Here is an 18,893-nt window from a genome sequence, read left to right as displayed (position 1 = left end):
TTTGCTAGAAGCCTACGTGTTGAGAGCAGCAAGGGGGGCTTAGCAGAGCGTGAGACAGAAACCTTCCTGGCGTTTAGTCCTTGAACGGAGGATGGAGAAGGGACGGAAGGAAACCCTTTGCACCCCTGCCTTAGTGTGCTTGGAGCTGTACTGAGCGCTACAACCCCCTGCAGCCTGGAATCGGGAGCTTTCTGGTTTGTGGGTTTGGTTTTTTTTCCCCTATCCTTTAAAAAGTTTTCAGGAAGTCTGGGGGAGGGGCAAAGCCGGTTCTTTTTTGTTATAATGGGCCTCTTTGTGGGGATGGAAGAGGAGAAGAGATCTGCCTGCCTGTGGTGAGCACGCTTCCCAGTGATTCCCAGGGTAACTTCCCAGGGCTCCTGAACAGCACAGGGCCCCTGCGGTGCGGGAAGAGGGGCGGGGGGCTGGTCCAGCATGGAGCTGATGGTGCTGCTCAATGCTCTGGTTACTCGCCTGCTCTTTGTGTTGCACTCTCTCATCGGGGTCTGGAGAGTGACTGCAGTGAAGAAAGAACCCAAGTACTGGCTACTGGCACTGCTCAATCTTCTCCTGTGCCTGGAAACAGGGCTCACCCTCAAGTTTAAGCAAGGCAGAGGCTACAAATGGTGAGCATATCCTGCCGGCTCCGATGGAGCCCCTCTTGCTTCTTTGCATGCACTTTGCTGGAGACGTGAGGCTGCCTTCTACGGCTGCTGCCCGAGAGCACTGCAGTCCTGGCTTTGTTTTTGCCAAGCTTTCAGGGGATTGCGTTTTCCCCTCTGCTGCACCTGGGGGTGGAGGGTGGGGGTAGAAAACTGATAAAGCCCTGGCTAGTCCATTGCCAAGTTCAGAAGGCTTTCAGGAGGGGCAGTTTTGCAGCAGACTGCTTGGGAGCCGCCGTCTGTATAGTTCTGTATGTGTATCCATATTAACAGCTGAAAAATACGGGAAATGTAGCTGCAGGCAAGAGATGCATGCTCTGGAGCTGCCTGTCCCGAGGGCTGGGGAAGCAGGGGGCATGCACTCCCTCACCATATCACTTGGCACTCCTGAACAGCAAGGTGTTAGGGACTACACCTATGAGGCGCACAAGAGTGCTGAGGGGCCCACACAGGCTATTCCATACAGATGCCCTGCACCTCTTACCCCATCCTGCCATGCCCTGGTTTGCACCTCTTCCCTGGGACTGCATTCCCCATCCCTGCTACTTGCAATAGTGCTAATGCCATGCTAGGGCATGAACAAAACCTCAGTGAACAAATAAATGATGAGCAGCAACCTCTTTTGCAATACAGCAAGAACGGCTTATATATTTAGATTTGAGAGGCTATTCCAGAGGGGAACTTTCACACATGAAAGGCTGACTGAGAAACGGGTAAAAAAGTTAGTCATAGCAGAGTTTGCCCAAGTACATGGGTTTCTACATGCATCAAAAGAATTGCTACAGTCATCTACAGCTCATCAGCACTCAGTCAGCCAAAACAAACGCTCTGTAAAAAGGAAGTGGTCATGTAACTAATTGTCAGGATTTCACTAGCACCTTTTATTTTTAAAAACTCAAACTGCAGGCAGGCCATGAGACAAATCCAGGACAGAAAAAGCCCTATAATATTTCAATGATCTTAAAGTCCTGCCCATTGCAACTGTGAAACTCATTATAACAGCAGCAGTGCTGTGTGACAGTTCACACAAGCATTCCATGCTCTAAATCTGAATGTAATAAAACTAGTGATGAAGTCCGAGACACAGGAAAATTTAACAACAGAGCTCCAAATGCACAGTTATGAGACAGAGGCAGAGTGAGCAGACCAGATTCAACGGGGAGAGGAGGCAGCAGCAGAATCTTCATGAAGGAACACTTAGTATGGCAGCTTTTGGAAAATCCAAAGAAAAACAGACAGAGAAAGCAGATCCATTTTAGACAAAACCATGTACTAGAAAACTGGGCTAAATTTAGGTAGAAGGAAATTTTGAAAATGGATGTGGTCCAGCACTTTAAGCAATACAGTAAAGTATGCTTCTATGTAAGTACTGTAGACAAGTGATCAGCATCTGTTTGCATCAGGATAACTTTCTGCTCTGGCAGAAAACACATTCAGAACAGGCAGTATATCATCTGCATTTATAGAAACGCCACCATAGACAATCACTGATACAAGCAAAGGGCAGACTGTGCCACAGGACTCTCCTGACTCCAAGAGCTTCATACACTCTCCATTCATTATTGGCAGAAGAGTGTTGCTTAGTACACCAGCACAAAAAATTAAACGGGACATGCAGAGAAAAAGTATTATTGTGGGCCTGGCCACATATTTCCTTTAGATTGCTCCTTCTGAAAGAAAGGCAGGGTTAAAGCCCCTGAAGTCTCCTGGCCTGACATGGTATCATTAGCTCAGTATTGCTAACCTGCCAGCTGGATGGATTTTTCATGTGCTCAAGTCCTACAGGAAATACTGTGAAATACGTTACTTCTCCCATTCAAATGAGAGGTGTGTTCTCTTCCAAAATAACCAGGGTAAAACCCTACAGAATAATTAACTTTTTTTTTTTTAAAAAAAGCAAACAACAACAAAAAAACCCACTACCAAAACAAACACCACCCCCTCACTTCTGCAAAAAAATCAAACCAACCAACTGCAAAAAAACCCAAACAAAAAACAAAAAACCCAAACCAAACCCCACCAAACCCGCAAACACAAACCAGGACTGTCTTATTTAGAGGGGATTGTTTGAAACATATCATAGCAGTTCAGCAAACCAGTCATCCCTGCTGAGCAGCAAGGTTTTTTTCTTTTCCTCAATACTTAGTCTCCACTGGAAACATCATGATTACAAAATAAACGTTCATTCAGGATAGGAACAAACAATAAATGCAACAATATTTGACCAAAATGTTGCTGCAGTTACATACATACGAGCAATTTAAACTCACTGCAGAATGTGACAGTGACAAGGTAGAAGGAATCAAGGAAGTATTCTGAGTTTGACTCCACTGTCCTGTCCTGGGCCAGTACATACGTGATGGTGCAAAGGCTGCTGTGAGCTCAGCAGCATTGCAGTGATGCTTACTCCATGCTACAGCAGAGCTAGATGAAACATTAGTGGCATCAGACCTCATTCCTAGTCCAAAAGGATTGGAATTGCCAAAAAAACCCAAAAAACCCCCCCAAACACCCACCCCAAAGAAAATTGTCACACGTTTGATAAGGAAACATTGGCAACCCTCACAAGAATCAGTGCTTGCAGGAGGAGTAATGAAACTCTCTGGTACTTCTGAATAAACTCATCTCAAGAAGCTGAAGATAATAAAACTTCGCTGTCATAAGTTTCATATAAGACTTTCAGGGAAAGAATAACTAGAGACAGAAATCCTAGAGAATTATACAATTGTTAGCACAAATGGGGGAACAAGGCTAAGACCCAGTTTCATAAACCATTTCAGCTTGCCACTGAAAGACCTCCTACTGAAGAAATGCTGGTTTTAGGCAAACTAATGCCATTTCTACCTTTCCTATGTCAATGCACAGGATTCTGATCAACAACCTTTATCCCAGCATCATTCAATGAAATGACTAAATGTATTAATTCACCCTTCATGAAATCAGAAAGAGCATGTAAGCTGGAGGCTTTTTATTTTTTTATTTTAACTACAGAGAACACTGATGGAATAAAAACAGCAAAGTCCTTTGGTTAGTTCTTAAAAATAGATTTTAAATAACCTTCCTTATATGATCTTTGATGATGTACAAATAAACCTATGATTCATAATACTGACAGTATGAGGAATTTGGCAAGAATAGCAACTCTTATTTGCAGTTACCCTATTTCTTAGTATCCCACCTGGTAGGAGGGCACAAGATACTTTTTAATGCAGATAATCATAGGATATATGGTATTTATGATGTGATATAACACCAAGCTATATTTTCTTTTCCTTTACAGGTTTTCACCAGCAATATTTTTATATCTGATTTGCACAGTACCATCACTATGGCTACTAGAAATTCATCATGGGACTCAGGTATTTATTATGAGGCAAGATGGACTAGTTTGAAATTGATGCATTATTTGATGGGTTGGATTTTGGCATGTGGACAGAAGCCTGCCAGGTCCTGTTCCAATTTTCTGTTTTATAGTGGTGGGTCTCCCAACCCAGCTACAGCTATACTATGACTACCATGCATTTCCTAAATATCAAATAATGAGCCTCATTCCTAGCTAAAAATTAGACCATTTATTTGTATTTGTCTGGGGAACAGAGGACTAGAAGTTCGAAAACCAGCATTTCACCCCCACATTACCAGCTTGAATTTTGCTCAGGATGGTGAGGGAACTTAATTGCTTTAGAGGTCTTTGTAAATGAAAGTATGAGTTTCACAGCACTTACAGGGAGATATCACAGCTCCAAGCAAGCCAAAATTGAGACAGGTGTCCGTAGAAGAGGCCTCAAATTACTTCATGCTTGCTGCAACCTAGAAGAATACTCAGAGATTGCTACCACAGGTAGCCGACATGGTAATTTGTCTGCCAGCGTTCTTGCTTTGTTTGTGCTGTATAGTAATCTGGCAGGGGAGTGTCTGCCAGATTAAAACACATGGTAAAAATTTTAAAGGCAATCGGTCTTTTGGTGGATGGGGTCACTTAGGGCCAGGACAGAGCAAATGAGCCCAGCAGCTGGTGTTGAGTGAACCACCTCCTCATGCAGGCTCCTTTCAAGTCCCTATAGCACTTCCACGTAGTGAAAAGGGAATTTTGTCTGCCCCAGCTTTTGTACATATGTACTACCTTACATCCACAGCAGAAAAGGGCCCAATAGGAACAAGAGCAAAAAGTAACAGAAGAAAATACATAAATTAGACTAAGAAGACATAGTGCCTCATTTTCTCCTTTGAAACATTGTTAGAGCCCACAGAAGCATAATCAAATATTCAAAATTGTGTTTACACTGAAAATGCCTGAGGCTTTTTCTAAATACAGCAGCAGGAATTTATTGTCTTCTTGTTTTGCCAAATCTCCTTAAACAGTCACAGACAGGTAATGTGGATATTGAGAACATTTGTCATAGTTAGATCTGGTCCAAGACACAGGCTAATTCTGTAGTCAAAGGCAGCAGTTTATTTCCCAAAATGATGTTAGAACATGGCATACTTTGTTCTTATTGATATACTGCTACTCTGAATTAAAGAGGGAGTATATCAAGTTAACAGCTTAGTTTATACCTGGAGAGATAGGATAGAGAGTTCTCGAAACACACAACCTAATAGAATCAAAAACAATACCTCCAGAAGGGCAGCAGCCCTCTTAACAATTAATCTCAAGCACAGCACCCAGGCTAGTACTACTCCCGATACTAAAATATTGCTAAGATTTTCCTTATTAAAATACTAACGGAAGGGGTAATTATGCAGTTACTAGATCCACACATTTAACGTATACACCGTGAAAATGGTTTGTGGTCTTTTAAGGCAGTAGAACTTTGATCTCATGTCGAATCTTTCACAGGAAACCTTAACTGCTTGTGTTGGTGCTGTTATTTAAGGCACGTGCTGATATGCAGTCTCTTTTCCTGAAGACAGAGGCAAATCTGCCTCTCCAAGTAACGCAGAACTGGACATAAGTAATACTACTCATATACCAACAGTGAAATACTGACTACATAGGAACTACTGCTTTGCAGTAAAGTATTTAGGGATGAAATACATGTTTGGGAGAGGCTATAAAGTAAATTGAGCTATACTGAGTGAAAAAATTGCTGTCTGCAAAACAGAGTGGCAAGAAGGTTAAAACTATTTAATTAAAACTCCCAAACATTATTTCTTAATATCATATAAGATCTCAGATAAACAAATACCTCCATTACCTTTTCAAATGCCTGGTGCATCACTGCACAAAAAGCAATAACTGACCACTTTTTGCCGGGTTTACCTGACTACCAGCACTGCAGTTGATGTAGGCTTCCCAGTCAGTAAAAGGTAGACACTTAGTAAACCTTATAACTATTCTTAACAACCTTTACTTGGACATTTTAAGGAAATAGTGAATATTAGCGCCCATTCCCTCAGCCTCATTGGGAGGTGGGATTCTCTTACCAGCTAAAATTCTAGAACCTCTCTGTCCTAAAAGCGATCTTACATCTTTTACCATTTCTTCCCTCCCATATCTGTTATTTTCCTCAATTTGTAAAAACAGTTTATGCAATCTTTCTCCCTGTTTTACATTTCAGCTTTCCAGCATAAGCAAAATGAAGCAGTCACGGTTGCTTTGAATTTCTGACATCACACGCGTTGCCATAGCAACGGTGACACTGTTTCCAGCAAATGGCAGGGAGCAAGCAGGGTACCTGTTGCTTGGCAGAGGGCTGGCTCCAGGGAAGTGCTAGCATCTTCCACAATGTGCCCAGGCTGCCAGCCTCCGTGCATCTTAACAAGATAGAGGATGCTTTGCCCTGGTATTCAAGTGCCAATTTTACCATCTCAGTGCTGGACCCACTGTGAAAAGTTTTAGCTAACCTCATTTTTATTTGGGAATAATGGATCACAATAACATGCAGAGATAAATTTGCTGAATTAGTTCGATGCTTCAGGAGTTCCCCATGCACTGACAGTGAGCTCTCTGCAGGCTACACACTAGCACAACACTGTGTCAGGCAACAGAGTTTCTGTTTTGATTAGATGTTTTATAAATCAGAGGGATGAAAGCTTCATACCAGAAGAAACAAAGGAAGTAAACTGAGCTAGAATTTATGCAAAATGTGTACAATTTCTTCCTGTTTTATTTCAGCACAGTAAAAAAAGAAAAAAAAAAAAGGTGTATTTGTTTAGCTATACACAAAGTCTCCATACCTAGGAACCTAGGAGTAACTGGGCTCTAGCAGTAAAGAGGTAAACCACGTTTGTCAACTGCCTGTGAAACTTAGTATTCACTTTTTCCTTGTCACATTCCCATTAAGTCACTGCACATACATAATTGGCTAGGCAAATACGCCTGGCACCACTAGTCCTATTTACATGCATATACATGATGAAAATAGAGGGTCTTCTGCAAACTTTCAAGTGAATCACCACCACAATCAGTATTCAATAAATATTCAGAGAGAAACAAACCAGAACAAGATATGAACGTACTTAAATTAAAAAACAGGAGCCTGCTTCAACAACCGGCTTTGCAGATGCAGTTTTCCATTTGCTGCCTGCATGCAGTTGAGGAGAGATGTGGACCCAGCCCTGAGGAGTGCCATTCAGTCAGAGTTCGTGGAGCTTTGCACTGAAGTAGTAACCCCTGACTCAGCTGGGAGTACTTACAAAAATTACACATAGGGAACCTACAAAAGACACTGATAAAGTGAATTAATTTTCTTAAAGAAGTGTTCTCTGCACCTTTGTGCCACTAAAGTTTGAAAAAAAAAAAAAAGAGCCTCCTTGCAAGCCACATGTAAGCTGTGGCATGCTTCCCTCCGCTTCCCTCCAGCGGTGTGAGTTGCTGACTCCTGTAGCTCCTCTGCCCTGCGCGTGGATTGTGGGGAGCAGCCACAAGAGTTACCTGCTCTCTGCCGTTGGCATGGGGAGAGCGCGGCGCCCCACGCCTTGCTGCCCACACAGTACAACTGCTACAGGCTCTTATTTCACTCCTGTCCTTCAGCCACCTGATTTACTTGCTGGGAGTTCTCACAGTGTTTGGGAAGGGATTTCCGCTATCCTTGCACATGCGGCAGATGTGGCAGGCTACCCTACGTGGGTCCTCCCTCAAATCTGGCAAATTCATCCCTGAGCAGCAGGGCTTTAAAAAAACAAACAAAAAAACCACAAACACCGATGTGAAGTTTAATGCAAGTTCACAGCTCCCTTCCTCTTACCCCTGCTGGGTCAGGTAAGGGGCAGAGGAGTAAGCTGAAATGCAGACAATGACAATCCAAAGGCCGTCAGGGTGAATTAGCCTTCCTCCTCCAGCACAAGTTAGTAATCCCTTTGTCTACCCAAGCTATTTGTTACAAGGTAGATATTCACTTAATATTCTAGGGTGGTTACACCAGTTACACAATATTTTTAGGTCATGGTCTCCTCAGCCGACTGTGTCACACTGCCTGTTGCAGGGGTTATTCTGATTTGGGCTGATTTGACCTTGGGGGCTGCTCTCCCCACACTTTAGACTTTTTCTACAGGCAACAGATAAAAAGGCTTCTCCAGAGCACCAGTTAAATTTCGTTTCCAAAACATCCTCTAAACAAGGTGTTCCGTTTCTCTTTGTTTGAAGGGCTAACACAGCGAGATTAGCCCCACAAGGCTGCAGCCAGACAGAGGACCAGCCCCTCCATCTCACTCTTTCCATGTCCAGATCTTTAGACTTCCCTCTTCCACATGGAAATATCATCTTGCCCCTATCTGTGACTCAATCTTTCAACGCTCTCACACCTACTGTCCAAATTAGGGAAGCACTCAGTTAAGAGCCTTTACCACCAAATATAAAAGCAACAAGCACTGACCTTTTTCCCCAGATTTTTCAGACCGCAGGAATGTGCTCCATTTATCTATGACAAGGTCAGGCGAGAGGCAGCATTTACCCAGATACTTAGCAACATTATCAGAGACCAAGTAAAGTATCAAAGTAGAATCTGAAATTTGCTAGAATGTGACATTTGCTGGAAAATGTTGCCTTTATATTGGCAGGCATGATGCTGAACACAGCTACTCAGTATGCACTAGAACACACTCTGATTGTTGCAGAAAAATCACTCCCTGTGCAATAAAATGGTGGGGGGCCCAATGGAGAAATGCAAATCATCTGGTGTTCTCTGGCACAAATAGGACAGGATAAAAGTCTTTAATAACAGCATGGTTTGATTTTCTAATTATCCCTTTTTTATTACAAAGAAAAGGGATATTAAGGGATTGTTATGAAGATAGAATTTAGCACCATACCCCAGTTGCTCCAGGGGCAGCCTTGGGAGGGGAGGTAGAAGGGCAGGGGCAGTGCTGCAGACCTCAGACAGGACACAGTCCCACCACTGGTTTATTGCAGTTTAAATAACCATATGTTTTAGCCAATATTTGATTTCCTAGAGCACTGGGTACTTGGAGAAAGTAAAAATACCTGTTTTTTTTTTTCTACTCTGCAGGGCTGAGCAACAACACAGGCCCATTTTTCTTAATTATTCCTGAATCTCACCTCTCACATTATGAATTGCCTTGCAGAATAAGGCACAGCTGGGAGGGGGCAGAGAATACAACCCAAGCATCCTTCCCCAACTCTATTATTCCAGCCTTGAGGGAAATCATACAGAAGATTGAAACAATGGCATTTTTAGAGAACTTCTTCTGTACCGTAAAGATGAGAAGCAGATATTTTGAGAACAAGTTGAACATAGAGACTGACCATGAACATAAAACAGTAGATTGACCATGATAATTTTTTACCCTGTTTTACTGTTTTAGGCAAAGAGAGATTATGTAGGAAACCCAGTAGCCTGTTCTGGAGAGCTGCAGGCAGATCAAATAGAAAGAATGCGGTCTTAACAGCACAAATGTGTCAGCTACTCGGTCAACCTTTGTACTCACATCCTCTTGCACAGTACAACCCTACACTTTCTCAGGAACCTACCAACACATCACTCCTGTCTTCATGAGATGAATTTCTCCCTTCTGAACAAGGGGGGAATTACATTCAGAGTAAGCATGTACCTTCGTAAACATCAACTGACTTTCACAAATGAACTCTCTGCAATTCAGTGAAACAGGGCTCTTTCAACCACAGAGCACATCTGCTCCCTGTGTGGGATGTTTATGCATATGTGATGTTTTTGTTCACAACAGTACTGTGGTAATGAGCCTGGAGCAGTTCAGGTGAATGTCAGCAACCAAGACTTCAATGAATCCAGAGACAGCAGTCATGGAAGTGAGGGAACAGATCACCACATCATTCAAACGGTAGGACACCTTTTCCTAATCCTAGTAAAGTTCTTGTGATATTAGAGCAATTAGAGGGGACTGTTGTGTCTATTTGGGCAAGGTCCTCACACAGTGAGTAAAACTAAAAAAAAAAAAAAAAAAAAAGAAGAAAAGTTTCAAAAAAACATATTGTGAAAATGGTCTATGGTGTGCTGCATACTACTGTTGGTAGTACAAGTCTCTGGGTGAAGAGGAGACTCTCCCACCATCCTCTTCCAAATCTCAGCAACCACATTTGGAAAGTGTCTGGGTGATGGTTCTGCAAAAGATAATGCTCAGCTGAAAAATTACAACAGGAGTAGTAGTACATAGAGAAAGACTTGTTATTCATTACCCAAAGTTTGTATTAATGTGCCTTTTTCAAATTATGCCTGCCACATAGGAATGATTTGCTCTAATACAAGGTGAAGGAGAACAAAAACAGGCTCAAGGGTGAATACAGTCTCTGAAGGTACCTATTAATATCAGTCTCCTGAACTTACAGTACGTTATTGTGGTTGCCTTTTAAACAGGCTAAAGTCCTTGTGAATCAGCTTTCCACAATCTGTGAGACTGTATGGACACTGGCCCTCCACCAGACTTTTCTGCTGCTACTCGTAGTTGGGAGATGGCTTCTCCCCATTGGAATGGAAATCACCCGGGATCAATTGTCTCAGCTGCTTCTCATGTTTGTGGGAACAGCAGCAGATATACTTGAATTTGCTAGTGAAACCTTGGACATCGAAGATGTTCGGTAAGAACTATTTGCTGACAGAAATAATTGCCATAATGCAAAATATTTGTTTTGTTTGAAGATTTGTTTGTGCAATCTGTGGCGTTCAGACTGGTGGAACTGCATTTCCCACAGGTAACAGAAGGCTACGTTCAAGGGCTCTGTTTTCCTACTCTCACCTTTCCCTCTCTAAAAGACCTAACAGTCCTATGAGCTTTTTTAGGGATTACTCATCTGTTGCCAGTGGAGAAGCATGTCACATCCATCACAATAAAAGTGTACAAAGAGCCAAACAACTAGCATAACTGCCACGCAGTGTCAGTTCTTATAGCTGCAAGAGTTGAAACACTGGATACACAGTAAGCCTCTCTCAGGTTAATGAATTGTTTCAGACTGGCGAGGAAGCAACTAGAGTTTGCTTTAGTGATTCATTATCCAAGTTGCTTCTTTGGTTATCTCATATGTACTTTCTTCATGATAGAATGACAAAGTGTTCAAAGATAAGAAGAAAGGGAATAGCATAGTCTGGTGTGCATTTTCAACATTGTGATCTCTCCCAGAGAAAGTAAGCTCATCTCCCCCTCTCAGCACTGAGAGATGAGCTGTGAACATCCCTCATAAAGAAGAGGAATCACAGAAGAGGTCTCTTACAGACATACTATTTTTTTAAAATATCAAATAAAAGGTTTTACAACAGGAAAAGAGGTCCTTCCCACTTGGCAGGGAAGCTTCAGGCTTGTAAGGAATGTGTAATCGCTACAAGGGTAAAGATATCTCCCCTTCGAGCCACAGAGTCTATTTCCATATGCTTATCATTGTAACATTAGCATCAGATATTTAATGTAATTACACAGCTGGAACTCGTAGCCTGAACAGCAGAAACTCCATACCAAAAGTTTCCTCTATTTTCCTTAGTTTTACATCTCAGAGCGTGCAATTAATCAATCATTGTTTCGCTCAGCCACCCTTTTAAATGACATTCCAAATACTGCAGGAAACATTCTTGTTAACACATAAGGAAACTGCATCTTCACTGTTACCACTTTTTTCCCCTCCTATAGGAAGAATTATGCTCTCATAAATGCAATTCTTGCTGTATGGACCTGGAGTATGTTACAGTTTCCACTTGATCTTGCAGGTTAGTAGTTGCCCATAGACAAGAGAACAAATGTTTTTACTGGCATGTGTTGTGGCTGTGCACACACTACAGGGCATACCAAGGATTTCTGGTGGAAAGCAATATATACGACGATGATTTCTGAAGAAAGTTCATTGTGGTTTCTTTGGAAGAAACACTTGTTTCTGGCTAACCTCTGATCTCCCTGATAAAACTACTTCCAGAAAAAGAGAAAAGTGTAATATTATATTGGAGTATCTGCTCTAGCTGCCTGTTACTGCCTTAAACTTCACTATGTAAACTCTTGAGCTAGATTTGGTCTCAGATTATATTACGGCTGAAACCTGGGAAGGTTGCTAGACCTTATGGAGAGACAGGTGATTCTTAATCACAGGGAACAGCACAGCCAAGAGCACAGAAGATATTATCACAGGAGAAATTAACCTATTCACAAGGAACCTGAAGGACCATACAATGTTGGGACTATACACCAGTATCTTAAAGGCCCAACAGGCAGCCAAGTCAGGCAGAAAGGGCCCCTCTGTGTTCAAGAAGAATGAAAGCTGCCCAATCATCATCTGTTCCAACCATTTTGGCCTCCAGCCACTAAAACTTTGCAATTCAACTATACCAGTCCAAAGATAAGTTATCCTCATTAGCATCTGACTAAAATAATAAACGAATAAAATAATTACACACATATTATTCCAGGATTTTTTCATTAGCCTTTTCTTCATGGACAACACTAGGCTTCATTTTCAACACTGAAATTAGGAAAATATTTCACTATTTCACCTCAAGAAGCTCACTTCCTGAAAAAAATGAATGCAACTACATTTCAGATTTATCACAGCTGTATTTTACCAGTATCAGAATTTTTTTCTGTTAAAGATGCACACCACTCAGATCTAGAAAAAAATAAACAAACCAAAACCAAACCCACACGAAGAACCATCACCAACACACATACACAAAACCACCACTGAAATTAAAATGGCACTTAAATAGTTGTATTCACTTAATTTAAATGAAGTAACTTTTGTACTGGGCATTTTTTCCTCTGGATATTGCTTTTCTGCCAATTTAATTACATTTACCAGTTAAAAATTAAATTATTGAACACACATTTCCCTTAAACTTACTATGGGTACAGTTTATTCTTGGTAGTTCTATTCAGTTGCACAGATATTTCATTTAAGCATCAGAATTTTTACTCCTACCTCAAACATCATGTAAACTAGAAAATTGTAGACACATTATTGGACTACAGCAATGCAGTTAGGGCAATTAAACAGCAATGGCACAAAACATATTAAAAAATTAGCTGCTGCTGAAGTTTTGCCTAGTGGATTCAGCAAATTTCTATGGTCTACAACTCATTTTCCACTTAAGTCCAGGTTCCCCCCCTCCCGAGTTGACTCAAACAATAGAATTCTTTTGGTGAGCTGAAATGTTTGGCAGTTGTTACTGCATCACAAGCAGCTATGTTTTTTAAACTAATGAAATGCCACTGCCCGAGAGACAAGTTAGCTAAGCTACATGTATTTTCATAAGAAGCAGTCACATTTACCACACACAAACCCTCCTGATGATTCTTGAGACGCCACCCCACAAAAAGGCATTTAAGTTAGCTCACCGCCACTATTATAACCAAGTGGAACACATCCATGCAAGTTCCCGCAGTTGCATGCAATGTCATACCCAGAAGGCTAAGAACGAGTAACTGTGCTCAAGCCTTCCATGGCAAGCAGCAACCACAGTTTCTTCCAATCTGTAATGCCTGATACTGCCCCGCACTGACGTGACTTACCCTTACTATGACACATGAAAAAGACAACGGCTATCTGGTGAATCTGTTAAATGCAAGGGCTTAGCCTGGAACAAACTGAAGTGCTACAGCTCAGGCTGTTCCTGTTCAATAGGGTAGCTTTTTTTCTTAAAGATACCTATTAGCCATGCATGTTGATTTAACAGAAAAACATCTGGGAAAGAGACCTGAAAGGTTAGGTGTTCTGCTTCTTGTTTTAGAAGTGTATAAATACCGATAGCTTTGTAGGATGGAAAAGGGGTTTTTTTGTCCTGTTCAGCGAACCATGTAAGTGCCTGCTTAACATGAGCTTGGTGTGTTTTGTTGAAACAGATCCCAGAAACCTGATACTCTTTATGTTGAATTGTTAACAGTTGAATGCATTTATAATCCAGGGTACCCTGCCCTTTAGGCCAACCCTGGCTTAATTTTAGAAAGTCATTTTACCACAACTTGTTATTTTGTTTCCAGTACAGCATATTGGCTGCAAACCAACTGCATCAACTAAGCGGATCCCCAGCCTGCTGCTGTGCAGATACAGTGCGGAACTGTGGAACATCGGAGTCAGCCTTTTCATACAGGACGGCCCCTTCTTCATCGTGCGTTCAATCCTGATGGGACATTTCAGAATATTCAACCAGATGCTGGTGTTTTTTACAGCTAAGAATATTTTAGTTGTGACTCTACAATTGTATCGTCTGGCAGTGATAACGTTAGACTTCCGTGCTACCATTCTGCAGAAGAGCCGGAAAGGAGAAGTCACCTGTTGCCCGTGCAAGCCTTACGAAGCTAGTACTCATGCTGCTGCTGACCAAGATACTGAAATGAAAGAATTTGTTGCCTTTCCTCCAAAAGAGGAATCCCAAGCTCTAGCATAAGATCAGTGAGCACAGCTACTGACTTGAAAAGCTGTGTTTCCCACAGTTTCTTCAGAAGAGCTTAGCCTGTTTTTATGATCAAACACACCCTGAGTGCCAAAGCCACCTCTTCCATCAAGAGATCAATAATTTCTTCTAATCGTAGGGGAAATTTCTGAGGCAAATTCATAGAAATGGGACTTTTTTTTTATCCATTTGTATGGTGGGTTTTGACTAGTTCCCTATTATCCACAGGGATTTTGTAGCCATAGTTTGTAGTAGCCACAAAGGTTTGGCACACTAACAAAGTTGGTTATTATCTTTGGTGGCACTGTGCTAACGTATGTACTTGCATGTATTCAAATAGAAGGACAAGCCTCTCCATTATGGGAAGTACAGAAGCATTTAGCTCTAATTGAATGGTTGGGCCATAACAAGAGCGTGATGAACAATACATTCACTGTGTATGGGAACAACTTCAGCAGTAACAACTGTGTAGGCATGCAAGTGAAGGGGAATGACAGATTTCTGCTGTTACTGCAACATCTAAACATTGTTCATTCAAGAAATTAAGAAAATTTTCAGATGTTACCTCCTTGGCTAGATTCAGTTAAAAACTATGCAACAACATGAAACTGCATACACAAGACTGTCTCTTAGGACCTGCATGGTCTGAATAACCTTAAGCTTACAAATAAAAGTAATAATAATAAAAAATCCCAGCCCCATAGATCATTAGAAAATGCCCGTGATAAATGCAGTTGTATTCTACAGATGTGCTTGCCTTTCTATTTCTACCAGTTAGAACACAAAAAAGAAATGTCCCCAAAATACTTGTAAAGTCTGTCAGTCCGCCCATCCCAAGTTTTACCGTGCTTGCAGTTGAGACAGGTTTTGAAAATGTCTCCATTTTATATTATTTCTAAAAGTGGCCCAACTCAGGCATACAACCTAACTACAAGGAAAATGGCCTACTCAAGTTAGACAAGACAATCTAGACAAAGGATTCAGGCTTGTGTTTCACATTTCATAAAGCAGGACAAGATCCCATGAAGTAACTTGAGCAATTGTCTGGTCTGTTGTGTGTCAAAGTTATCAATAATTATTAATTTACTATATTCACATTTGGAGTGAAGAACAGGGCCCAATTAATTTCTCCCCAAAACACACTTTAGTAAGACCATTGACTTTGTGAGGCTTAGCTTATAGAAGCTAAAAGTAAAATCGAGGGGTTTTTGAAAGTGTGCCTAAAAATTCTATTTCACAGAAAATGGCAGGTGCTTTTACAAATTTCTGCATCCATTTTAAAAGAGAGCAGAAAAACCTATAAAAAATAGCAAAGTGACCCTAAGGTCATTTCCCTTATGAAAAATACCTAATTAAACCTTATTTTCTAAAGCCTCAGCTATCTAAATACAGAATGTGGTTTTGTGAATGAGTAAGAGTGTTTCTGCCACCACTGCAGCAGTCATGTGCTTATTTATCCATACCCTCATAAGCAATGACACGTTTATTCTTTGGAAGATGAGCCTGTTTAAAAATTCCAACCCCCAAGCATGTGAACCGATGTTTATACTTATGAGCTGTTACTGTTCTGTGCAGGATCAGGCCCTTACATTACAAAAGGATAAAAATGCACAGCCATAAAGAAGGAAGTCTCATATACTTCATAGCCCTTTCTACCATTCATATTCTAGTAATAATGTGCAGCACATCCTACTCTTCTTATTTTAGGCCTTTTTCCAAGATAAATTTTAAAAATCCAGTCATCATTTGCCATAGCATTGTGAAGTAGACATATGGAGAGTGGAATACAACTTCATTTGGGATTTTAATTCAAGTCTAGAGGTAAGAAAGCTAGAGCGCTGCTGCTGACAAGCTTTGCTGTCTAAAACCTTTCACACAAGGATGATTTTAGAATCGTTTGCTAGAACTGCAACACATCTCTTCCTGATGCAAGCCAGGACTACTCACATTCATTTCGAGTTTACCACTTGCTGATACAGTAATTATCCCGTTAAAAGGATCCTTACTAATTAATTGAGTATACTAAGCTTGCTAGAACAACATTCTAAATTCATCAGTACAAAAATTGCAGGATGTACTTGTTTAAACTTGCTGTCTATTTAAAGGCTTAGTTCAGCAACAAACTGCCTACGAGGCTCAGCCTGCAGCAAATGCAAGATCCCCTGGGGTCAGCGATACAGAGACTAGTTACAGCAGGAATATTTTACAGAGAACTATTATTTTCTGGTCTTCAGGCTGTTCCATTTTAAACAGTAGAGCTTCTAATCAGATTTACGGTGAGAAGAATTCACTCCAATGCTAGGTTGTTACAACTAGATCCCGTCCCCATTCACTCACAGACAAAATAGGCTAGATCCTCCCTCACGCTTACAATAGATTTGGACTTCCCTTTTCCTCCCCACTGTCAGGGGTGACAACAAACAGATTGCACTTAAAAATAAAAGAAAACCCAAGCAGACAAACAAGGCACTTAAATGGTGGGTAGCCTGTCTCCCCATCTGCGTGCAGAGAGGAATCATGTGTGCCAGGTAGCAGCAGGAACAACATGCAGTTCATTCTACTTCATCGAGAAGCCTGGAAATGGCAGTTAAGAAGTCTAGTAGCTTGTATGCTTGGTCACAGTAGCAAACCCCAGTTGTAAGCCCTCCTCACCTTCCTCTTGCAAAATTTTTGAGAGGAAGGGCTATGGCACTGTTTTTTTCCAGCAGGCTGTTTGAGTCAGCTGAATCAGCAGCTGAATGTGGAGAGCCAGTGTGTCATCCTGAAGCCTTCCAGAGCTTTACACCAGACAAGTGGTAGAGTGCGTTTTCTTGAAGATCTGCCAGCATCCGTGGTGTATCTAAAGAACAACTGATGTCATGCTTGCTATTCAGGAAAAGCTGCAGTAAACTTTCAGACAGGGAAAATTCAAGCCTTTGAAACAAAGATTTCAGAACATTTATCTTAACCAGTATTTGAGTCAAGAGAATTACATTACTAAATCTGTTCTGCAAATAGATATCTAACCATTTACTGTTATTTATTCTGGTTGTTTCTGCCTTGTCCTTTTAGATTATTCCATATTAAGCCTCTCTAAAATGTTTTACCACCTGTCTTTTCCTGAGCTAAAGTGTATTCCCCCTTTCCTACAGACATTGGCTCAAACAAGATAATAGCCCTGAATCTGAAAAAAACCTACAAGCCCCCCCAAGAACACCAACAACCATGGTTATATTGCATTCCTGTTGTTATTTGTACTGTACAGTGTTCTCTGGGATCATGTGGGAATGGAAGAAAATGTGCAATTACTTTTAAAAAACTCCAACTGTATTTTGCAAATAAAAGGCAGTTACCTCAGGCATAGCTGCCAATTTATTATGTGAGAGCTGACTGTTACATGTTCCCATTAATTACGTCTTCCACATGCTGCTTTTCCTTTCCATCCTTCGTAAGTTAATTGCTTAGGCCAGATTCTGACTGCAGCCATTGCTTTGAAAGCCCACAGCAGCTGCAGTAAATTCCACTGTATTCTGGATAGGTTGTTCTTTATACAGAACCTTTGCCTCCAAGTATGCAAGTCACAGCATAACCCCAGAGAGGATGTATTTAATTATCTGCATGCAGGATGCATTTTACAGATGCACACAAATACATATATGCATTTAGATACCCATACACACCTGGCAACGCCTAACATATACAGCTTTTATTTCTGTTGCGGTGTGCGAGATTACCGATGAAAACACTCTGCAGATGTCTGTAAAGCACTTACAGAAATACCTAAACATTAAACATCTTAAAGCTTATGGCTTCAAATACTAAACATACAAAACTCCCTGAACAGTATACTGATCTAAATTTTTTTTTCTGTAAGTTCCCTGGAATATAGTCTTTCCATGCAGGTTTCCTTAGTTGAATGAAACCTACCCAATCGTTATTTTCTTCTCAAAAATGAGGTTTATGAAATGAGCATTAAAACAGAACACTAGCATCTAAAACTGTACAAGGCTGTTTCTGTGGTTCAGTGTCAATAGAAAATAGACAAGTCTTGAAATCAGCAAGTTGGAGAGTTCTTGGCCCTCCAGTCTTTGTATTCAATTCTCTATCTTTTCCCACGCTGTTCTATGAGGAAGGAAGTTTTTTCCTCCCTTATGAGTGAAAAGAAACCATTATAAATTAGGAATAGACTGTTAAGGCAATAAAGAGGGGTCATAATGGCAGAAGTATGTTTACCCAACATTGATCATTGCACCAACAGGGAAATACAGCAATACAGACCTCGAACAAAAAAGATACTAATGACTGAGAAAGGCACACATGAGCTGTGTTCTGAAAAACTTCCTTGGCTCTTTGGAATCAGCATGGAAAGAGCTCTTGTCAGCCAGCTCCATTCCAATGATCTCTGACAAGCTACTAATAGGGGAGTTCCAGTGACCCTGAGTTTGTCTTGCAGGTG

At 41.1% G+C, this 18,893-nt stretch overlaps 1 protein-coding gene across 1 annotated transcript; it reads left to right on the top strand.

Moving 5' to 3' along the window:
- The first annotated feature begins 289 nt into the window (after positions 1 to 289).
- Positions 290 to 17,820, top strand: TMEM26 (transmembrane protein 26). The gene is made up of 6 exons (XM_037401030.1): positions 290 to 623; positions 3,940 to 4,018; positions 9,804 to 9,917; positions 10,451 to 10,671; positions 11,712 to 11,788; positions 14,046 to 17,820. The coding sequence occupies exons 1-6, from the start codon at positions 433 to 435 to the stop codon at positions 14,450 to 14,452; spliced, it is 1,089 nt and encodes a 362-aa protein (XP_037256927.1). The 5' UTR covers positions 290 to 432; the 3' UTR covers positions 14,453 to 17,820.
- Positions 17,821 to 18,893: the final 1,073 nt, after the last annotated feature.

Source organism: Falco rusticolus, chromosome 9 (assembly GCF_015220075.1).
Source record: "Falco rusticolus isolate bFalRus1 chromosome 9, bFalRus1.pri, whole genome shotgun sequence".
NCBI classification, from domain to species: domain Eukaryota; kingdom Metazoa; phylum Chordata; class Aves; order Falconiformes; family Falconidae; genus Falco; species Falco rusticolus.
Note: the sequence above shows the minus strand (reverse complement) of the source record. Positions and strands in the feature narration are given on the sequence as shown.